Source organism: Megachile rotundata, chromosome 1, assembly GCF_050947335.1.
Source record: "Megachile rotundata isolate GNS110a chromosome 1, iyMegRotu1, whole genome shotgun sequence".
Taxonomy (NCBI): Eukaryota; Metazoa; Arthropoda; class Insecta; order Hymenoptera; family Megachilidae; genus Megachile; species Megachile rotundata.
The window spans coordinates 5,836,500-5,857,285 of record NC_134983.1 but is presented as its reverse complement, the minus strand read 5'-3'; the positions used below and the strand labels follow the sequence as shown (position 1 = coordinate 5,857,285).

The 20,786-nt window shown below is 29.0% G+C and overlaps 1 protein-coding gene across 2 annotated transcripts in view; it reads right to left on the bottom strand.

Annotated features, from left to right (window-relative positions):
• Positions 1-20,786, bottom strand: part of Fatp1 (Fatty acid transport protein 1) — a 42,235-nt gene that overhangs the window by 13,669 nt on the left and 7,780 nt on the right. Inside the window, exons 1-3 of one of the 2 annotated variants that reach the window (XM_003700295.3) lie at positions 15,021-15,253; positions 10,254-10,460; positions 9,872-10,175 (exon numbers count right to left, since the gene is read on the bottom strand). In XM_003700295.3, coding sequence (XP_003700343.1) covers positions 9,872-10,038 — 167 coding nt within the window. In that variant the 5' untranslated portion in view covers positions 10,039-10,175; positions 10,254-10,460; positions 15,021-15,253. Of the gene's footprint in view, positions 1-9,871; positions 10,176-10,253; positions 10,461-15,020; positions 15,254-20,786 lie in introns of those variants that run through there. The other variant, XM_076538434.1, reaches the window with a different exon arrangement.

Genomic DNA, 20,786 nt, shown 5'->3' with positions numbered 1-20,786 from the left:
TTTAAACTAAAAGAGAAAATATTTTATTGTGAATAATGAAGAAACAAGTACATATTCACTTATTATTTAGATTTGTCCAAAAAAAATTTTGTAATAAAAATTGAATAATTTTTATAAATTCGGATTAGAAATCACGTAACACGTCGATCAAATATAGAAACTACGTGTGTAATGCACCGATTAGTTTTACCATTTGAAAATCTTCGTGACGACAATGTTAAAACACGACGACAGTCGAGGTATGAACTATTTACATATGCATGTATAACTAAGTATCGAATTATTTTCGATGTATGAGTCAAGCTAATCTGCTAATCAATTTCCAACGTGAGAAGATCAAAACGGTCTAAACATTTCTGTATAGATATTTGCAAATCTGTTTCAAAAAACCTTCAAACGAGCGAACTTTTTTCACGAGAGAAAAGCATACTCAGGAAGCAAAACGCATAAGATATCACGTCCGTTGATAAATTCGTGCGTACTGTTTGTCGACACGAGATATCAATCTTTTGACAAGAAGTTTTTTATATCGAAAACTGTAGAATGTCATGTAAAGAAACTATGTGACATAAAAAAGTTGATAGACTGAAAATTATGATTGATGAGTTGTTGCAAAATATACAGAAGCATTTTCAAACAGAATTAGACAATGATAAAATAAGTTAGACTACATTTTATTAAACTATTATGCAAATGCATTTTTATAAATTTCGTGCATACTGCAATTTTTTTAAAAATATTTATTTTCAAACTTCAATGAAAGTGTAGTAGTATGCTTATAAACAAATACTGTAAATGAAATGTTATTTTGAAATGCTTATATGTGCAAATATCGAATTTCAATGTAGACAATTAAACGAGATTTGATGACATAAAAATGAAGCAAAATAACACCTATGACGTGCCAGTTTGAAGTTTGATGTTTGATAAAAAGAATATATAAACATATTACAAATATTTCGAATATAAAACTTGTCAATGACAGAAAATCATGATCGATTTCAGAACATCGAAAGTGTGATATGATTCAACATAAAACTATCACAAAGTAGTTCTTTTATTACATCGAAGCTAAACGTTTGTGCAAGATTTCTTAATGTTTTCTTTTAATGTTATTTCTTTCTTAATGTTATTAATATAAAATTGTTTGTTGGTAGATAACCACCGTACTGCATACTGTATGCAAATTTTTATCGTTTACTTTATTATATACATTTTATATCATATTTACCCAAGTAATCCAATTTATCAATATAATCAAAAATTCCTTAGACGGTACGATTTTGGCAAGTCTCTTATGTATCGTATTTCATAAATTGGCATACGAAACAACACAGCCCGCATTGATTCTGGCTGCCAGCTTATCAAACACATAACCCCAAATCGTAACTTCAAAATTAGATAATAATAATCAAGGATTTTAATATATTCACGGTTATCGCAAACACTGTGAACTTCCTGAAGAAATGATTAACGCTCGATTTACAGACGTATGATAACCACTTATTTTTACATTAGAACTAAAATAGAAAAATGAACGAGAGATGACACATGAACTACCTTCCACAATGTTACTCAGCAAAAGTTAACATTTCGACATATGTTTCTTAATAATTTATGTAACTTAAAATGAGAAATGTTTCTGACGAATTTCGTAAATCCAGTGAAGGATTTAACAGTCGAAAAAGAAGTAGGTAATACTGCACATGCTTCTAGTCATTAATTATAGTTTTAGTAGTCACTAATAATCATATTGGTGTGTATAAAACGAAACATTAAATAAACAAAATACTGTATACTAATGTACGTGTAAAATATGTTTGAAAAACTGTAAGTTTCTTAGGCAGTGGTAAATCAATTATAGGGCAAGTTAAATCTAAGTGCACCATAAAGGATGTTTAAACGTTTAGCTGTTTCAATGGGTCAGTTAAAGCAATGAAAGAAACGTGTACGTAGCGCATATCGTTTTAAAGCGATTTATAACTCATTTTGCGTGACAACATGTATGACGCACGTGTGTACGTAATGGATCAGCTCTGTGCACGTATTTAAATATTCTCGAATCAATTTTATGCTCAAACAGCTGCATTTTTTTCTGAGTACGCTGTATCATGTATTTGAATGAGTTAAAAAAGTAAACAGATGGTGTATCCAGTATGTTTCCATTATAATTTGTAAATACTACCAGTGTATTAACTGCATATTTGTAAACATACAACAATGCATAATCGTTTCTCATTGCATGTATAATATGTTATGCAATTAAACACATAAATACATCGATCAAATAATAATACGTATTCCGGTCAGCCTTTTGGCAGCATTAATGGATATTGCAGTATTTATCTTGAGATGAAAGTAGGATAAAGTAAAGCACGATTTTAAGGTAAACAAATGTAAAGGTCAAAATGTTGAATGTAATATGACGGATTGGGAAATGAGAAAGTAGGAATAATTTTTGAAAATTCCAATTTGAAATTCTTTACATTTTAAGTTTGAAGATTTGTAAATATGAAAATGTTCAAATTGGCAAATTCCCAAATTTCGAATTCCGCCTTTCTAAATCCTCAAATTTGTAAATTCTCAAAATCCTGAATTCCTAAATTCTCAAATTTCCAAATTTCCAAATTTTCAAATTTCCGAATTTCCAAATTTCCATATTTCCGAATTTCCAAATTTCCGAATTTCCAAATTTCCAAATTTCCAAATAGCCAGTTTTCAATTCTATCCTTCTAAACACTCAAATCTCTAAATTTTCAAAATCCTGAATTTCTAAATTTCTAATTCTATCATTTTAGATATTCAAATCTCCAAATTCTCAGAAGCCTGGATTCCCAAATTCCTAAATTCCCAAATTTCCAATTCTATCCCTTTAGATACTCAAATTTGCAAATTCTCAAAATTCCAAATCTATCTTTCAAATACTCAAATTTCGAAATTCTCAGAATTCTAAAAATTCTTAAAATTCTCAAAATTAAAAATTCTTGAATTCCCAAATTTCCTACTCCATCTTCCTAAATACTCAAATCTCTAAATTTTCAAATCCCCCAAATCCCAAATCACTAAATTATTAAATACTCAACTCTCCTACTTCCTAAATTTGTAAGTTAACACACTACCACATCAAACATAAGAAAAATCACTATTAAAATATAAATTTGTCGCAGTTTTATACACATAAATAATTATTTAATACCAACACTTGCTATCTGAAAAATTTAACTAAAATGTTGAAAACATGACGTATATTTTCAACCAGAAACCGCAGAAAGCGATTCAAGTAACAGAAGTACGATCAATCTTATCACAGGTGCTGGTAAATAATATGAGTCTTACGTAATAATAGAAACCTCATGATATCCCGATGTAAGATTATAATCTTCATTGTCGACAACGTTTCATTATATAAAGATTAGTTGTATTTTATTAAAATGTACATACTTAGTCGTAGTTTTTACTAATCACGTCTGCACAAAGTGGAAATTAATTAATTAATTGGACTTTTTCAGTTTTAATAATTAATCTCGATGTGATAATAAATCTACATTTATTAACATAAATGAAATAATTGATTTGAGGTAATACTTATTTACATATTTGAGGTTGTATTAGTACAATGCTATGAATTAGATTAGATGATGAATTAGTCATTTGGGTCCCATGTAGTATTTATAATAAAAAGAAACATTTAGATGAATGGTTAATAAATATATAGAAAGCATCGAATAAATATAAATAGTTGTATTATTGCAATACTATGCTGAATTAGTCATTTGTATCCTACATAGTATTTATGATACAAAGAAACATTTAGATGAATGGTTAATGAATTATAAATGTCAAATAAATATATCCTTAGTAAATGTTGACAATATTCACAATATATGTGTATTGTAAGTACTAAATTTTGGTGTCTAATCTCTATAATATTGGTGACAAACGAGTTTATACTAGGGAATTTTGAAAGCATCTTATTGATTCTTATCACAAAATCGCTAAATTTCAGAAACCTGAATCTTGAAATTTGCAATTCACTTAATTTCGAAATTTTCATATTTTCTATTCTCCAAATTTTCAAATTACCAAATTCTCAAATCCATAATTGCTTAAATTCCCAAATTCTCAAATTCTTCACTTTTCAAGTCTCCAAATTTTATAATTTTTAACTTCTCAAATCCCTAATTGCTCAAATTCCCAAATTCTCAAATTCTTCACTTCTCCAATCCTTAATTGCTGAAATCCATAAATTCTCAAATTCCTAACTTCTGAAATCTCTAATTGCTCGAATCCCCAAATTCTTAAATTCTTAACTTCTCATCAAATTCCCAATTTTCCAAATTCTTAAATTCAAAAGAGATTTCAAAATTCCATAACAGCATATCCCAGAAAAATTTTCTAATATTTTTTAGAGGCTGCTACAAATTATGGAAAAAATAAGAGAGAAAGATAGAATTAAAAATTGCCCCGCTGTATTCAATGACGCATCATTAAAAGTTGTGAACATTGAAAAGTTTGTGAGCATGGAAAAGTTATACAAAAATAATGATAGCATTGCTATTAGAATTTAAAATTTTCTACATTTTAACTCCTGATGTCACGTATGCGTAATATCGACGTTAAACACTTTATGTATCTATTTTAAAATTTTAATCGTCTTTTTTCAACATCCTAATCTAAAATCTCAATTTTAGATGTTTCAAGCTACTTTGTATAATTATGCATTAATCAATATTACTTAAACTGTCATATATAAACTATTTATCAATTAAAAATCTGAATTTCTGAAAAAAGGAAAGTCTGAGAGATTAAAGCTTTGAAAAGTTAGAGGTTTAAGAATGTTGAGTATTTAGAAGTGTGAAAATTTAAAAATTTAATACCGGGTATTCTGAAATTTTTAAATTTATAAATTTGGGATTTAAAAAACTTGGAAATTTCAGATTGAACGATTTGAAATTTGTGGGTATTAAGAAATTCGAAATTTTTATATCTGGAGATTTAGAAATTTATCTGGAGATATCTGGAGATTTGGAAACTCAACAATTTCAAATTTATATTTCCTATTTACATTCTAAACAAAGAAAGTCTACACTGGACTTAAGTACACATAAAACATGATATACCACGTGTTTTTAACTCATCTCATAAATGTAACATGAACAATTTAGAAAAAATATATAACGGATTACTTGCATTCTAAAAATCAAAATAAACATATACATATTCGTTCTGGACCAAAGTCTGGTAGATAACGATCGTATGTATACGATATATTTGTTTTTGAAATATTAAATGACATTGCTAATTTCAACAAACAAATTAAAATCCGATTTTTGATCAGATATCGATTTCAACAGTATGTTTGATATCACTAATGCTCATAAACAAACAATTATTGTTAATAATGTGATGTGTGAAATAAATGACCAAATCAGTAATGTAACCTTGTAAAACACTCCGCCATTTACGGACCAAAATGTAAGATGCTAGGGAAAAAGAGAAAGTGTAGAACTCGTGAAAGTTTTAATTTAATTATACATATCTATAAAATGGGTACCTTTAGTTACTTTTTCGTTATAATATTTGTATATGGTGTTTACAAAATATACATATACGTATATTTGTAAATGTACCTATACGTAGTATGATTTATGTACTATATATGTACTATACCATGATTCTTAAATCTCTGGATCAGTATAGATCTGTAAATAAAAAAAAAACATTCTCTTTTAAATTTTTATTATTGTTGCATCGTATAATACTCGTCAAGAAAATAAAGTTTCAAAGAGATCTTGGATCGAAACCCAATCGTACCGTTAAGAAATGATTTAAGATTTCATTACTGACAACTTAAAATAAAAGTGCATACGGAAAAAAGTAAATAAAAAATTTATTACGAATTTGTTGTACGTAACACCTCGTTTTCGAGAAAATAAGCTGGAAGTTCGTCAGATATGCATAGAATTATGAATTTCTTCCTCATAGTTTTTGTCAAAACAGCAAGAGATCACAAATGCGTATGACGAATCTTCCAAATTGGTTCCTTAAAAACAAACGTTGCACAAAATACAATACGTCGTTCCAAATATTTTTCTTAATTTTTCACGTAGAATCTTCCTTCTGGTCGGAATTCCGTTATCGTTCCACTCTAAGTTATTAGTAATGAAATTCTAACATGTTTAACTTCTATATCACTTCAAGAAGTTGAAATGCGACTTATAATTGCTTTGGCACTTTTTATGTTTGAAATATAGTAAAAAAAAAGTTCGACTTTAAACTTCAAGTGAAGAATCATGCTAAGGCGTAGAATCATGCTAAGTGCTATTTACACGTGCTCCTTATGTACCCTGAATAAACTTCGAATGAACTATGTTTCGAATTGGACGATATAATGAACACTAACGAGTTACATACCAATGTGTAGTGCTCCTTCATTACGTTAACGAGATGTAAAGATTAGCATTAAAGACTATGGGAGATATAGGTAGTTGAAGATGGTTAGGTTCAACATTTGGCTCATAACTGGGGTTGTCAAATATTATAAAAATGCTTCTACGTGTTCGAAGGGTGATTTAATGAATATGCAACTGTCTTGTATACTTTATTATTGTAATAATATGAGTATAGCATCTTAATATGAAGGTCCATTTTTAATAATATGAGTGTAGCATCTCAATATGAGTTCCATTTTTAGATATAATATTAGGCTTCTATTGAATTCCTTTTAACACTTTTTTCAAACAAATCTACTTATCCTATAAGTGATGTAAGTTATAACAAATATAGTAAACATAACAAATTAAACGTCATAGCAACTCCATTATTCATTATACACATTCTGTAACAAACATTTAAAGAAGGTTTTAAATATATTTATGCAGATAAATCAATGGAGAGTTTACGTTTTTCAACGTTTACATATTAATACAGGACTGAAATAATAGTTAGCTAAGGTTGACATAACTTACATAACATAGATCATTTTTCTTTTGAGTTATGTTGTAAAAGGTATATTTGTAAGTGACACGCGTTTTCAATTTTACGGCGGCTTCTTTTGATTCTTGAGATATGCGAATTTGTAAACTGTGTGTACTTATTTCGAAATCCGTAATGAAACTAAATGGTAATTGTGAGGTATATTGACAGTTATGTCAGAAATGTATCTTCTCAATAAATATTAGATAAATAAAGACATATTGCTTTTAAACTTTATTTTTTTTAATCTTACTCTTCAATTGAATACGGTCTAAACTCAGATCACAATTTTAATCTTATTTTCATCTTAGATAGAATAGACTAGAAATTAAGTGGGGTATATTATAGTAATGTATGTAAATATTACACATAGTATTATGGTGTGTAGATAATAAGTTCAAAACAAATATTTTTATAGTACTTCAATATAATATGTCTCAAAAACCAAAAAGGACTGCCACAAAATTCAAATTGTAGAAATTACAAATTTTCTAAGAGATAAAATTATAAATTTGTACATAAGCTTCCAAATTTACATTTGATGTAAATGTAATAAATGTTGCAAATGCACGAATTGCCAATGTAATTGAATAATAGCGGGAAACCATGTTCCAATATTTTCTGACGTTTCATTGATAAACAATTATTATTGAATATTAATTTTCCAGACTTGAAAAACACAATTATTCGTAAATAAACCCATCATAAATGGAAATATTATTCATTTCTTTATTTACTGTACCGTGAAAAGAGATTCCTTTTTCACATCATATAAATGAAAATTAAATAATTATTTTATAAGAATAATATTAGTTTCCAGGGAAGGAAATGTTAATATCACGTGCTGTTTGTCAGTCGGAAACCGGGTCATCTATAATTCACAAGGATTTCCTTCCTTTCAAACGTGTTTTATAGCGTATACTGATACCTCTAGAAAGTCGCAGTTTATCTTCTTTTTGAATTTCATTCGCATCTCGTGCATCAGATACGCTATTCTCATTATGAAGTATAAGTATTCATATTTATGAGAAACAGTTACACGATTACCAATTTAATTGAAATAATGGGCACATTAAAAATTAGTTAATGTTCTAAAATCGATTAATCACAGAGGTTACATCATGAAATCAACAATTATTGCTATTTTCAATCAGCGATATTACAGTAATCCATAAATTCATCGTTTAAAAAAATCTAACTCGAAATGTACAAAAAAAATATTTAAAATGTAGAAATTGTGAGATAATGAAGCTGTCTTTTCATCAATTTTCTATTTTAACAATGTGTAATAATTATACATGATCAATATCGATTATTATGATTCACTGTTGCCGTTAAACATGTAAAGTACTACGTTTATTACATTACAAGTATGCCTATTAAAATAAATACTGATTCATGCAAAACATAGATAATTTAAAATCGTAGAATAATTATACAATATTGTAAATATTTTACACTAAAATCATAATAAATTATACATACTACTTATCAGTGCTTTGATAGAAAACAGTAACAATTATTTGACAAAAAATAGCAAATAAAAACTGACCGACAAATGGGGTATAATTGAAATATGTATGATCAATAATGTAATCGTAAATGTCATGTACTAATCATTTCAACATCGCTTTATAATAATACTTTTATATGCTTTAATTACACTATACTGGCCCAAATATTTATTTCCAGTAAGACAAGATACCATGAGAGGAACTAGACTCATTTTGGTTCCTACCTAATTATGCCAATGCATTTTCGGGAAAATAAACTAAATGTTTCACTTAATGTTTGATTAAAAACTAATTATACTTCTATTTAGGGTCAGTTTAAATCAAAGTACAAAGCTACTACTCTCTGCTTTAGCTTTAATTATTCTATCAAATAAAATAAAATTTTTAATTCAAAGATTCTAGTAAGCCAGCTAACTTTATTTTTTTGTTTGTATAATAAATGAAGGAAACATCTTGAAATACTTTCTAGTTATATCTATTTAAAAAATATAAAATTTGATATGGCATTTTCGGACAGGCGTAACAAGATAAATATCTGTTTACAGTCTTATCTCATAGAAAATATCAAATGCTTTTTAATCTAAGCACGGCTATCAACGAATTACAACTAGGCACTCATGTCAAAATTAAACAAAACTTAAAACTCAAATACAATTTGTAAACATGAAACACATTTCAGATCGATTCAATAATTTAGTTATTTTTATCCCGTCAGACAAAAGAAAGTTATTCCGAGAAATATGCGTTTCAACTTTTATTTCTAATAACCGAACCGTGACGCGTTCATGGAGAGCTAATAAATACTGGAACACTTTAAATATAATTCCCAAGTTTTTTACTTGGCAGCAAGCTTTTAAACAATACAGAAAAATATGATCTTTTCACTTGGTTCATCGAATAAAAAATTATACCGGTTAGAAAGAACGGAACGCCACATACGTCACAAAAATGTCAAAATCTCGAATCATGCAAGGAAAAGTAAAATGACTAAGAGCACCACGTTATTCATACGATGACCTAACATATCGATTGTTTTGACCAGTCCGGCAGAACCGGTAGTTTGAAATTCCTGTCGTGCGTCCATCCGCCAAACGCACAATTTCCTTCTGAAATAGTTTCACGTGCTCGAAGCGTTATAATTAGTCACAACGAGCGTACATACGGTAACCGGTAATCGAAGACTAAAAAATAAAGGACGACGAAGGAGAAGAAAAGTATGCTCCGGCAAAGAATAGCCAAGAATAAGAGTTACAGGAAGATTGACCCGGTTTCCGTTCAACGGTTCCAGGATTAGAATGGCTCGCCAGTCGAAAGCGTGTACGGCTCTTATATGTACATGCAGCTAGGATGTTCGGGTTGTATCGAAGAGAATTGGTACTCACACAATGTCCCTAGGTGCTGTTCTAGCGGCTACGTAGAACCATCGGAATCGTCCTCCGGACACTAAATACGCGACGAGAACAACCACAAGCAATTCCACGAGGAATATCGGGCCTGCGTATATGGCGAGGAAAGCCAAACAGGCAGCGGAGCACGCTAGCAGAAGCATGATGAGCGTTAGACGGCAAAGCAAGCGGCCGACTGCCTTCCACCGGCTGGTTTCGCTCGTTTCCGTTCCTCTTCCCGTCCGCGTTCTCGTCTTCGATGTTGTCGTCGCCGTCGTCCTCGTCTCCGGCGTCCCCGCTCCTGCACTCAAGACAACGCTCGTCCAACCATGTCGCGTCTCCCGTTCAATCGTCTACCGCTCGTACTGTACTTACTTACTTACTTACCTATCGGTTCATTGTTCGGGCCGATTTCCACTTCTACCGTAGCGTTCTTAACTGCATTCGACCTGCTGCTGTTCCTTACTTTGTCCTCGAGCTCGACCTTGCTCTCGGCCGACGTCGTCGTCCGCGACGAAGACGTCGGCCGTGAACAGATCGACGATGCGAGGCCTACGTTCGAATGAAGCTCACCCTTCTCTACGTCCTGCAAAAAACACAATGCGTTGTATTCTCGACCTGGACGATTCGACGGGACTATATATGTATACCGGTTTTATCGATCTGTTATCACACCGGTGGCTATAAATCAGTTTCGAATATAATTTGCTTTTGAATTTCTCGAGATATCTATCTACGAATCTATCGAGCAAGTTGTGCTATACCGTTTGCTCTTGAGAGCAGGCTCTTGTAGGGACTGTGGCTATCGATTATCGGTATCTTATTGATGCCTTATTGATATCTGACGGTATATCGGTAATTTTGTTAAGGAAGATGAAAGGATGCATGAAATTTAAGCGAAGCAGAGCGCAACGAGTACTACATTTACCATTGTACGTTCTGATTTAACAATTTCTAAATTAGCAATCTCGTATTTGGAAATTTAGAAGTTCTTAGATTTAAGAATTCAGAGGTTTAGAGATTTCGTATATTAGATTTGAAAGTATAAACATTTGTGAATTTTGAAATGTAGAAACGTGGAGATGTGAAATTTTGGAAATTGAAAGATATGAGAATTTGAAAATTTAAGAATATGGAAATATGAAAATTTGAAGATATAGAAGTTTAAAGTTTTGAAGATACAAATTTTACAAAAGTGATGTTTCATGCAACATTTTGAATTAAAAAATATTTTAAATTCTGATATTTCTATGTTTAAAAATTTATAACTTGATAATTTCTAAACCTGAAAATCTAAATTTGACATTTCTGAATTGTACTCTCGCGTGAATGGTCAAATCCGATCTATATCACTTGTTTACAAAATCAAGAATGTTAATACATAACCAAGGTCGCCAGATATGCTTTGTACCAATGTTTATATATCGAAATTAAAATCGTAGTATACATAAATATTGTCTTAATTAAGCTCATGTTAGACCCCAGTCATTATAATACAAAAAACACCCAGTTTGAAAAATAATTTAGGAAAAGAATAAACTGGTACTAGTAGTTTAAATATAGAAGGCAATTATTAAGTAATAAAACTGACACAGTTGGAATTACAAGTTGTCTTTCGTTTCCTTTTCTATGTTTTCGTGGAAAAGGTAGATAAGAATGAAACAGGAATGAATAAAATAACACTGCAAGTTTTAGCATTTCCTGTTAATGAACGAACTACTTTCTGAGCTAGTTTGAAATAGTTAATTAGGCAATACTCTGATCGGAATAGTTAGAACAGTTTTGTGTATAATTTAAACTCCAGCTTTTAGGGGAACTAAGAATGCTGTAGTAACAAAAATGGACTAAAATTTTTTATTAAATTAAATATGTTATATCAATATGTAACAGTTAGCAAAAGACATCTAATAATTAGAGAACTAATTAAACTTCATTAAATTTTTAGACGATTTATTTTATTTCGAAGTTTAATGTAGCATTACAAAATTGAATTTAAAACATTAATATTTTGATTATATTCCCAAAAATTTCTATTTTATTTTCTAAACACGTACGTGCACACAGAGTATGCAACAGTTATATTACAAATTACTGAATAAATGAGATAAAGATTATGAAAAATTCCACGATTACCAACATTAAATTTCCGATCACGTGGTACCGCGTGGGAAATCGCTAGTGTTTTAATGTATTGGCATACAATGCCTAATTCCTATCCCTTATAGTTTAAATCTGAGTTAATTTTAATTTTACTTATTTTAGAGTGAAATATTAAAATAGCATAATAACATAGTAAAATGTAGAAGTAATAAAGTGATAGAAGAATAAAATAGTAAAATAGTAAAAGAATAAATAATTGAAGTAGAAATACTGTCTGTTGTTTTAAAAGTAAATTATGATAGACAAAGAAGTGAAGGCTATTTGCTTAAATAGCAAATAAGATAGCTAGTAAGTAAGATAATAAATAAGCAAGAAAAACAGGGTAAAGTTGTAATTATGAAGTACACACCAAAATATTACATATATACAACTGTAACTATCAATGGACTAACAAACTATTCATTTTGATAATATCCAATTCATTATACTAATATTAAAAAATATTGACCTACTGCAAATATACTGTAATATTTTTACAAATATTACTTTACATGTGTGCTAATGTGTCTATACTTTCTACTTTCTCCTGTAGTTTCTCTCAGAGTATCATCTTAGATACAAAATAATCAACAGTAATACATTTTTGCGTGTCTGTAATATGAAATTTTAATATTGATTGGAATTATTTACCTTTGACATTTCGTTTTTATTCCACAAAAAAAATCATGTTTTATTCATCGTAATATATATCTGTATCATTTTAATCTATGTCCATTCTTCATACATCATTTATTCGGTCATGTATTTTTAATTGTGTTAAAGTTTCATACAAATGAGGTTTACGACATGACGAGAGAACTGTCACTTTTGAACCCCATAATTTAGTATCCGTACCATCTACGTGCCAGCACTACGATGGTACGTGACAATTTGTAGTTTTTAGCAGATCTGTTTATTGCTGCACTAGTCTTTAGAGTTTTTGGCTTCAGTGACACAGGTCATGTCATAAATCTCACAGCTTAGAAGGTCAAAGGGCGATCTGGCCCTTAGAAGTAACGGGTCCCGCAGACCGGGACTGACGTCATAGGATTTTGGAAAATCCCGGATTTTCCCCGGAATGCCGTCCTCCCCCGTAGGAACTTCTGTTCCCCTTCCAGAAAAGTACCACGCTAAGGGCGCAATGGAAGGGAGGACAGAGGTGTTAACGAAGCTAGAAGATGACAAATTAGACAGATAGCTAACAGTATAGATAACTAACAGTTCAGAGTTAAAACAGCATAGATACAGAATAATACAGAGTTCATTGAATATAGAACACAACTAGTTTAGTACTTATAAATATTCGACACACTGGAACACACACACACATAACCTCCGTTTACACACACACACACACTCACGTTTTTATTAAAAACTATATTTTTAATACAATTCTGTGAATGTTTCTACACGGCCTCAATCCGTAAAAACATTGGGTGGTCCTTCGACTCCAATAGACTTTAGACGGCACGAAGTGCAATAATCAGGGCTCGACCAAACCCTAACAAATTGACTTCTTATAAACTTTGTGTTTATCTGATTTAAATTGTAATTAATTTAATTCAATGAAACAGTTTAAGAAATCCTTTAGTATGAGAAATAATGTGACTCTCATTTTTTATATAACAGTACTATAGCAGCATGTATGATTATATTTCTGTTTTCATAAATTTTACTCAGTAATATAATTCATGAATCAACAAAGTATTATATTCAATATCTACATATTTATTGTTTTGGACTTTGTTCATAAGTTTGTAACATTAATACCGTCGGAACAATGGGCAGTAAAAAATTTATTGGGCATAATTTTTAATTACCAATGGTCGGTAAAACAGCTTTACTATAAGATATGATTGAAATATTTAAAAATTCTTTCTTGGGTAATTGTATTTACAAAAAAGTGCATTACATACTATTATTAAACTTTCACATGTACAATTAATATTTACTAAATATAGTTAAATGAATTCTAATACAATTTATTATCAAGTTCATTATAAACAACTTATGTGTAAACTTATTATTAGAACCTGATCCAGTTGAATTTTTTTACAATATGCATATGTATGAAATATTAGAATATAAGTAATAAGTGCATTATAAAACACCATGCACTGTTTGTATTCATATTTGCTATACCTATTTATTAACGATTATTTTTCATTTACCTACTTAGTCAGTATGCTATTATATAACATCTATTATATCATTCCATTTATAAGTGTTCATACAAATTTTATTGAATTATTATATCTGATATTTACTTTAACTGTTTTTTATTAATCGGAGATTCAACACACTATTTACTGATTTATCTAATGTTTTATATTAATCAATGTAACTTACAGTGTTATATGAATGAAATTTTATTATTTCTTGTATATAAGATTAAAAATAATACATTAAAGAATACATACTGTTTTAATTATACAACATACCAGTATTTAAAAAATTTGTAAATATTTAATGAATATTTACTTTTATGTTACAGTTAATAAGAAAATTAATTTCATACAAAATTACAGAAAAATATTAACAAACTAATTTTTATTATTTTGTTCTATTTCTCGTTTTTACAAATATCTGTATGATTATATTATATAATATTGACTATTAACTGTATATAACTTGTATTATTGTCCTTTTAATTCAGAAGCACGAATTAAATCTATTTTCATTTCAATCATACACAAAAAATACTTTTACTGAATAAACTGTCCCCAATTTCACTATGTATTTATATAATTTAGTTCTATTCACTCATTATATGTTTAAATTTTATCATAATTAATTTATTAATAACACAATTTAAAATTATGAACAACAGTACAATACTGTTGTTTACAATCACCTTTATTTAACAATTTAAAACAGATACTAAGATGAATAAAAATTAGAAATTTCTTTTAAGTTAAATATTTTTTAATATCTTTTCTCTCTAAAATTTTTCTAATATTAACAAATTCTATACTAATATTCTAATATTATGGAAACTGTTACTCACCCCAAATAGGTACTTATGACTTTGATTAACGGTTTGATAAGACGTTAGAACACATTTTTGCAAAACCCTCTTTAGCCGCGTAACTGATATATATGTTTCACGTACATTAAACACATATTCATTACTATCACAATTTCACACTAGTAATTAAATCACTTTTAAACAATACTTAGGTATTTACAAACGGAGTTTTAGAAGACACTGCTGCTGACATTCTTTTATTCATTCTTGATAGGAAAACTTAATCAATAACCCTACACTAACGCTACCATGCGACACAATACAGAACCTGTTTAACACCGCTCGATAAATATATTTTTAAATTGTATTATAATAAATCTAAACAATTAATTCGTCAATCTCGTGAAATCTTATTATGATCAATATTATTTTTATTTCTTTGTTTTAAATTTGATTTTTATTTGAAAATAAATTATTTCTCACATATGACCCCTGTTAGAATTTGTGACCTACAGCAAAAATAAAAAATTATTTTTAACGCTGTGATAAATACAGTTGTCTTTTGTTACATTACTGTAAGCAAGAATATAATTAAAATTTTGTACAATTAAAAATTTGCAAATTTTTAAATTTAAAAAATTATGGTTTTGAAAATTTAATACATTGAAAATGTTCAAATTTCTACAGTTCTAACAATTTGAAAGCTTATAAACTTGTAATGAATTTACGTAATCATTTTTCGTTGCTTTCATTTACTTTTTTTCAATAAGTCATCAGTTATTCATATCTAAAATTTCGCACGAATTTATTAGTTCGCAGAAATAAGAAAGTGTAAAACAAATTAGTAACTAATGGCTTTTTCTTATGAATATGCAAAAATACAATTTCTAACCCAAATAAAATGAAGTCTCATTAACCATACACGATCATACGTTAGAGCGCATAATTAATGTCTTTCTATAGTGTAAAGTTTTGAAGAAGGTACGATATATACAAGGTGTCCATATTTTTTACTGTTCCATTATTTCTTCAGGTATAAGAAAAGAAACAAACAAATTCTTTTAATTAAAATTGTATTGAAAAAAGTGTTATATGTGGCGTATCAATACTTTACAGGAAGTAATTTATTATATAAATTACATCCAAATATATATGAATTCATTATTAATAATCACCATAGACAATTCCAAAAATTGACCACCATCAGCATAGAATATTGTATGTGTACAATATTGTTAGTATTACATACAGTAATTCTCAGTTAACATGTTATGTATCTAGTAAAGTGTTATTTAAATTAAAATTTATATCATTGTAACATATTAGCAATATGATCTAATCCAATATTAGACGTAACAGTTTTGTTGCGTAAAATACAACTTGCTTTATGTTGATTCACAGATTAAAATTCAAAATGTTAGTCATTGATCGTGTGAAGAGATCACGACCTCAGGTATTTAAATATTCCAATCGAACGATACTGTTTCATTGTAGAGGACTATGAATCAGTACTTTTTTCAAGTCATTTACAACTAATGTTTGCTTTTTCTAAAGCTAGTATATGAAATTATAAATAACAAACTAATTACATAAAATAAAGTAAGATTGCAAGGTTGGATATAAAAATGTATTTCTAAACACTTTTTTCTATGATTTGATATTTATAATACTTTTATCTGCTAGAACTGTAAATAATTATGTTATTTATATGTTACGAAAAATGAAATAGATTTTAACAATATTAAATATGATAAAATTGAAATACTGGTAAAAGCACTTTACTTCATAATACTAATTAATTTCTTTAAAATTGTGCAACTCTTTGAAAGGGATGGGAATGGGGACGATTATCTGCATCGCTTTTACCTACAATCGTCCCTGAGTGATGAAATTGTTTCTCTTCTAAGAAAATCAAGGTTTTGTTAAATCTTCATTTTACTAGCTTTTAATATTTTCTAAATTTCTTCTTGTTATTTAACAAAATAAGTTATTTAATAACAAGTAGTGTGTTTCGCATTTTAGAATGTATAAATAAGTAATATTTACACTAATTCATTACTATTGAATTAAAATGTTAATAAATAAACTGCAATCGTATTTTGATTTTAACAAGACAAAATACAAAAATATATTTCTATGTATTTCGTACTCTGATCACAGTAATACTTGTAGAATCAACCTTGGTACTCCAGTAGTTATTCCATGTAGTTATGTTAAAAACTGCTATAATCGTAAAACTATTGAACATTTATGGCAGTAAAAAAGTCGATACTTTCAATGACCTGTACGTACATATTACATTTTCTTACAGAACATTAAACATTATTGTGTATTGCGTACATATTACATTTAGTATTGAAGCAAAGTATAACTTGAACCAATAAAAAAATAATCGCACTTAAGTAACGTACTGAAGTAAACTGAAAGTATTCGCGAAAGTACAGAAAAAAACTTTACGTGATTTACTGTTACGTTGATAACGTAGAACAGACGTAATTGTACGTGATAGGCGGTTAACTTACAACACGGAAAAGACGTGCATTTTCGTAATCTACGTCATATGTATTAAAATTTAACTCGGTATAAAGTAAATTTCTTAATCTCTAAATTTGAAAATTTGAAAGATTAAAAATTCGTAAAATTAACCCTTTGCGGTCGTATGTCTACTCTCAGCCACCACAGCAAGGAACCATACTACTCTTATACTTTATTCAACCACAACCAAAAACCAATTTTTTAAAAGGATCTAAGATTGTTCGCCTAATGTACTTGTACATTGCACCGAACCTACCGACTTTTTCAGACTCTTTTTCACAGATACACTACTTGAAACAATTGTACTAGAAACAAATAAATATGCCAAAAATAAAATAGAACAGCAGAGCTTATCTGATCGATCAACATGGAATAATTGGATCGATGTGACGAAAAAAGAGTTAACAGCTTTTTTGGGTGTGATCTTTAACATGGGTACTATAACAGATCCTAATATGAAATATTATTGGACTGAGGAACATGTTGGAAACATACCATTTTTTAGAAATATATTTCGAAAGAAAAGATTTCTCCAAATATTTTGGATGTTGCATTTGAATGAAAATGTTTCCAGAAATGCAAATGTTACAACGAGAATTCAAAAACTGAGCAATTTTATCGATTATATTGATGGTAAATCCACAAAAAAATTAATAAATCTTGTTTATCCTTCATAATCTTACATGTTATATATCACTGCTCTTTCTAGGGAAATGAATTTCGACACTTATGATCAAATTTAATACAACCGCAAAGGGTTAAAAATTTCATATTTTTAAATTTCCTTTTTACTTGATCTGCCCATTATTGGCGTATACTGTAATTATCTTGTTTAGTATAAAAGTAGATATCCATAAGTAATAATTGAAATTGCTTTAACTTTCTTTCCTCAAAGTTAGGCTTCTGTCACTTTCGTAATGAATTCCCTCTTTCTTTTTCATAATACTTGATAAAATCTACAATGAAAAGGATTTAATTAAGGCTTCCTCTCATCAGATTGCATCCGAGTTCGTCAAAATACCAACGAAATCGCGGTCACTAAGAGGTTCCATAAGAAAAAGGAACTACAGTAAAACCAGTTAATATGCCCCAGTTGCTGCGAAGAAATGTATACCGTTATATGAAAATCGTACAGTATATTTAGTCCTAAATATCTGTAATATATTCATTAAAAGTATTTCAGAGAAGTTCTTTAATATCAAGAGAACATTCAGCGATTTATGTGAATATAAAGCTATATTTATAAATGCAAACACGAATGAATAACGGTGTTATATAAATTCCTAATTTGTAGCAGGATTAATTCAAAGAATTTGCACTAGATTTTTTATGTACATACTTGCAATTAACTAATCGTTAGATAATTATAAAATTACTATGTAACAAAATAAAGAATCAGTAAAAATTCAATTTTCAAAAAATGTTATGACTCCTTTTTACACACGTATCTTCGATCATGTGTTCAGATATTCTATATCATTTTTAATATAAGAGAACTAAAAGCTATCATGCAATTAGTATTATATAAATATTAGAAAAATACTACGTGTAAAGTTAATCGTTAGGTATCTTTAAGTTTTAAAATACGGAAAAGAAAATTTATGATTGTTTTAGTATTATTTTTAATAAAATAAACCAGAATTTAAAGCTTTTGAAACGTAATATCTAGTGATCTTCTTTACAACAGTTTCCAACATGTGGAAGTCTATCAAACACGCACTGGTGCACACTTTCTACTTATATTGAACGTAATCGCATAAGACTATCGCATTCTTACTCAACCAATTTCTATTCTACAATTTATTACATCATTTCGCCATAACCGTAACAGTTGAACACTATGCTTAAACATTTTTTAGAATATCAAATTATTTTATTAATGGCTGACTGTAAATTGCTCCTGCATTCCGTTTAGTGACGTTGGGTAGAAAGGAACTGTAGAATGACAGGTTTTTCTTCGAACTAAGTCTTTTACCGATAAATGTTTACTTACAAACGATATTAAAAGATTGATGTATCAATACAGCAATAAATTACTGAGACACGTCGTTAAAGTACGTCAGAGGAAATAAAAAAACACAAACATTTAAATGTATATTAACACTAGTTTAATCGTTTTATACATTGATTATTTATGTTTGTTAATATGACAACTAAAGAGAGATGACTCATTTCTTGCAACTATTATTTAACATTTTTTATGACACTTTTAGACTTGATAATACAAGAATGTGGTATAAAATGGCACATAGTTTCATAAATAACCTTTTCCTGCAAATCTTTCAATGTTCACTTTTTATACCTGCCGAGGCAGTGACATATATGCATCTTATATTCCATGAAATAATTCAGAATATGTAAACAGCGATCGTAGATATGTAAATAACGTGGATTCAACATTACGTATACCTGTGCATTATTGTACGTATGTCAAGTGTCCTACAAGTTTCGACACAAACTTTGCCAATGATAATGTTTGAATGTCATATAAAAAGAGTTGATAAATGTTTTGTTAATTTAGTTGTGTATATGCAACATTTTTTTGAGCTTTTATGCTCATTTTCTTCAATTATGTATTTAGTTTTATACACTGCTCAAAAGAAATATGGCATAGAAAAATTTTAGGCAAAAATTGGCCAAATTTGACTGATGATAACACCGTGAAATATCATCGCAAAGTTATGCTCTTTTTTTTAAATTAAAGCTTGAGATCTCTACTTTAAGACCCTGTAGTTTGATTTTAGATTTGATGCATCCCTCCCACAATAACACCGTAAATGTGAGGTCATGTTTGCAATATTGAAAATTACAAAGTTTGACGAAATGCATGGACTTACCACATTTTTTTTGGTGATACTGTTTACAGCAGCATAAAGTCCAAACCTTTATCTTTAATTTCCAGTACATGCAAAACCGCTACCATTTTTTTTTCCGCAAAGATACAGAACTTTAAAGAAACTAACATTTCTTGCTAGAAACTAACAGAACTTGCATTTATGGCATATACCGCTGACATTAGCATTACCCGACATGTACCTCAGAGAGGTTGCTGGACAGATTTTGCACATCATATGGCTCTGACAAGAGCCTTGTTTGTGTGTATTTGTGTGTCTTAAATTAGAGATCTCAAGCTTTAATTTAAAAAAAAAGAGCATAACTTTGCGATGATATTTCTCGGTTATCATCAGTCAAATTTGACCAATTTTTGCCTAAAATTTTTCTATGCCATATTTCTTTTGAGCAGTGTATTTCATAATTGTTAATTTACAG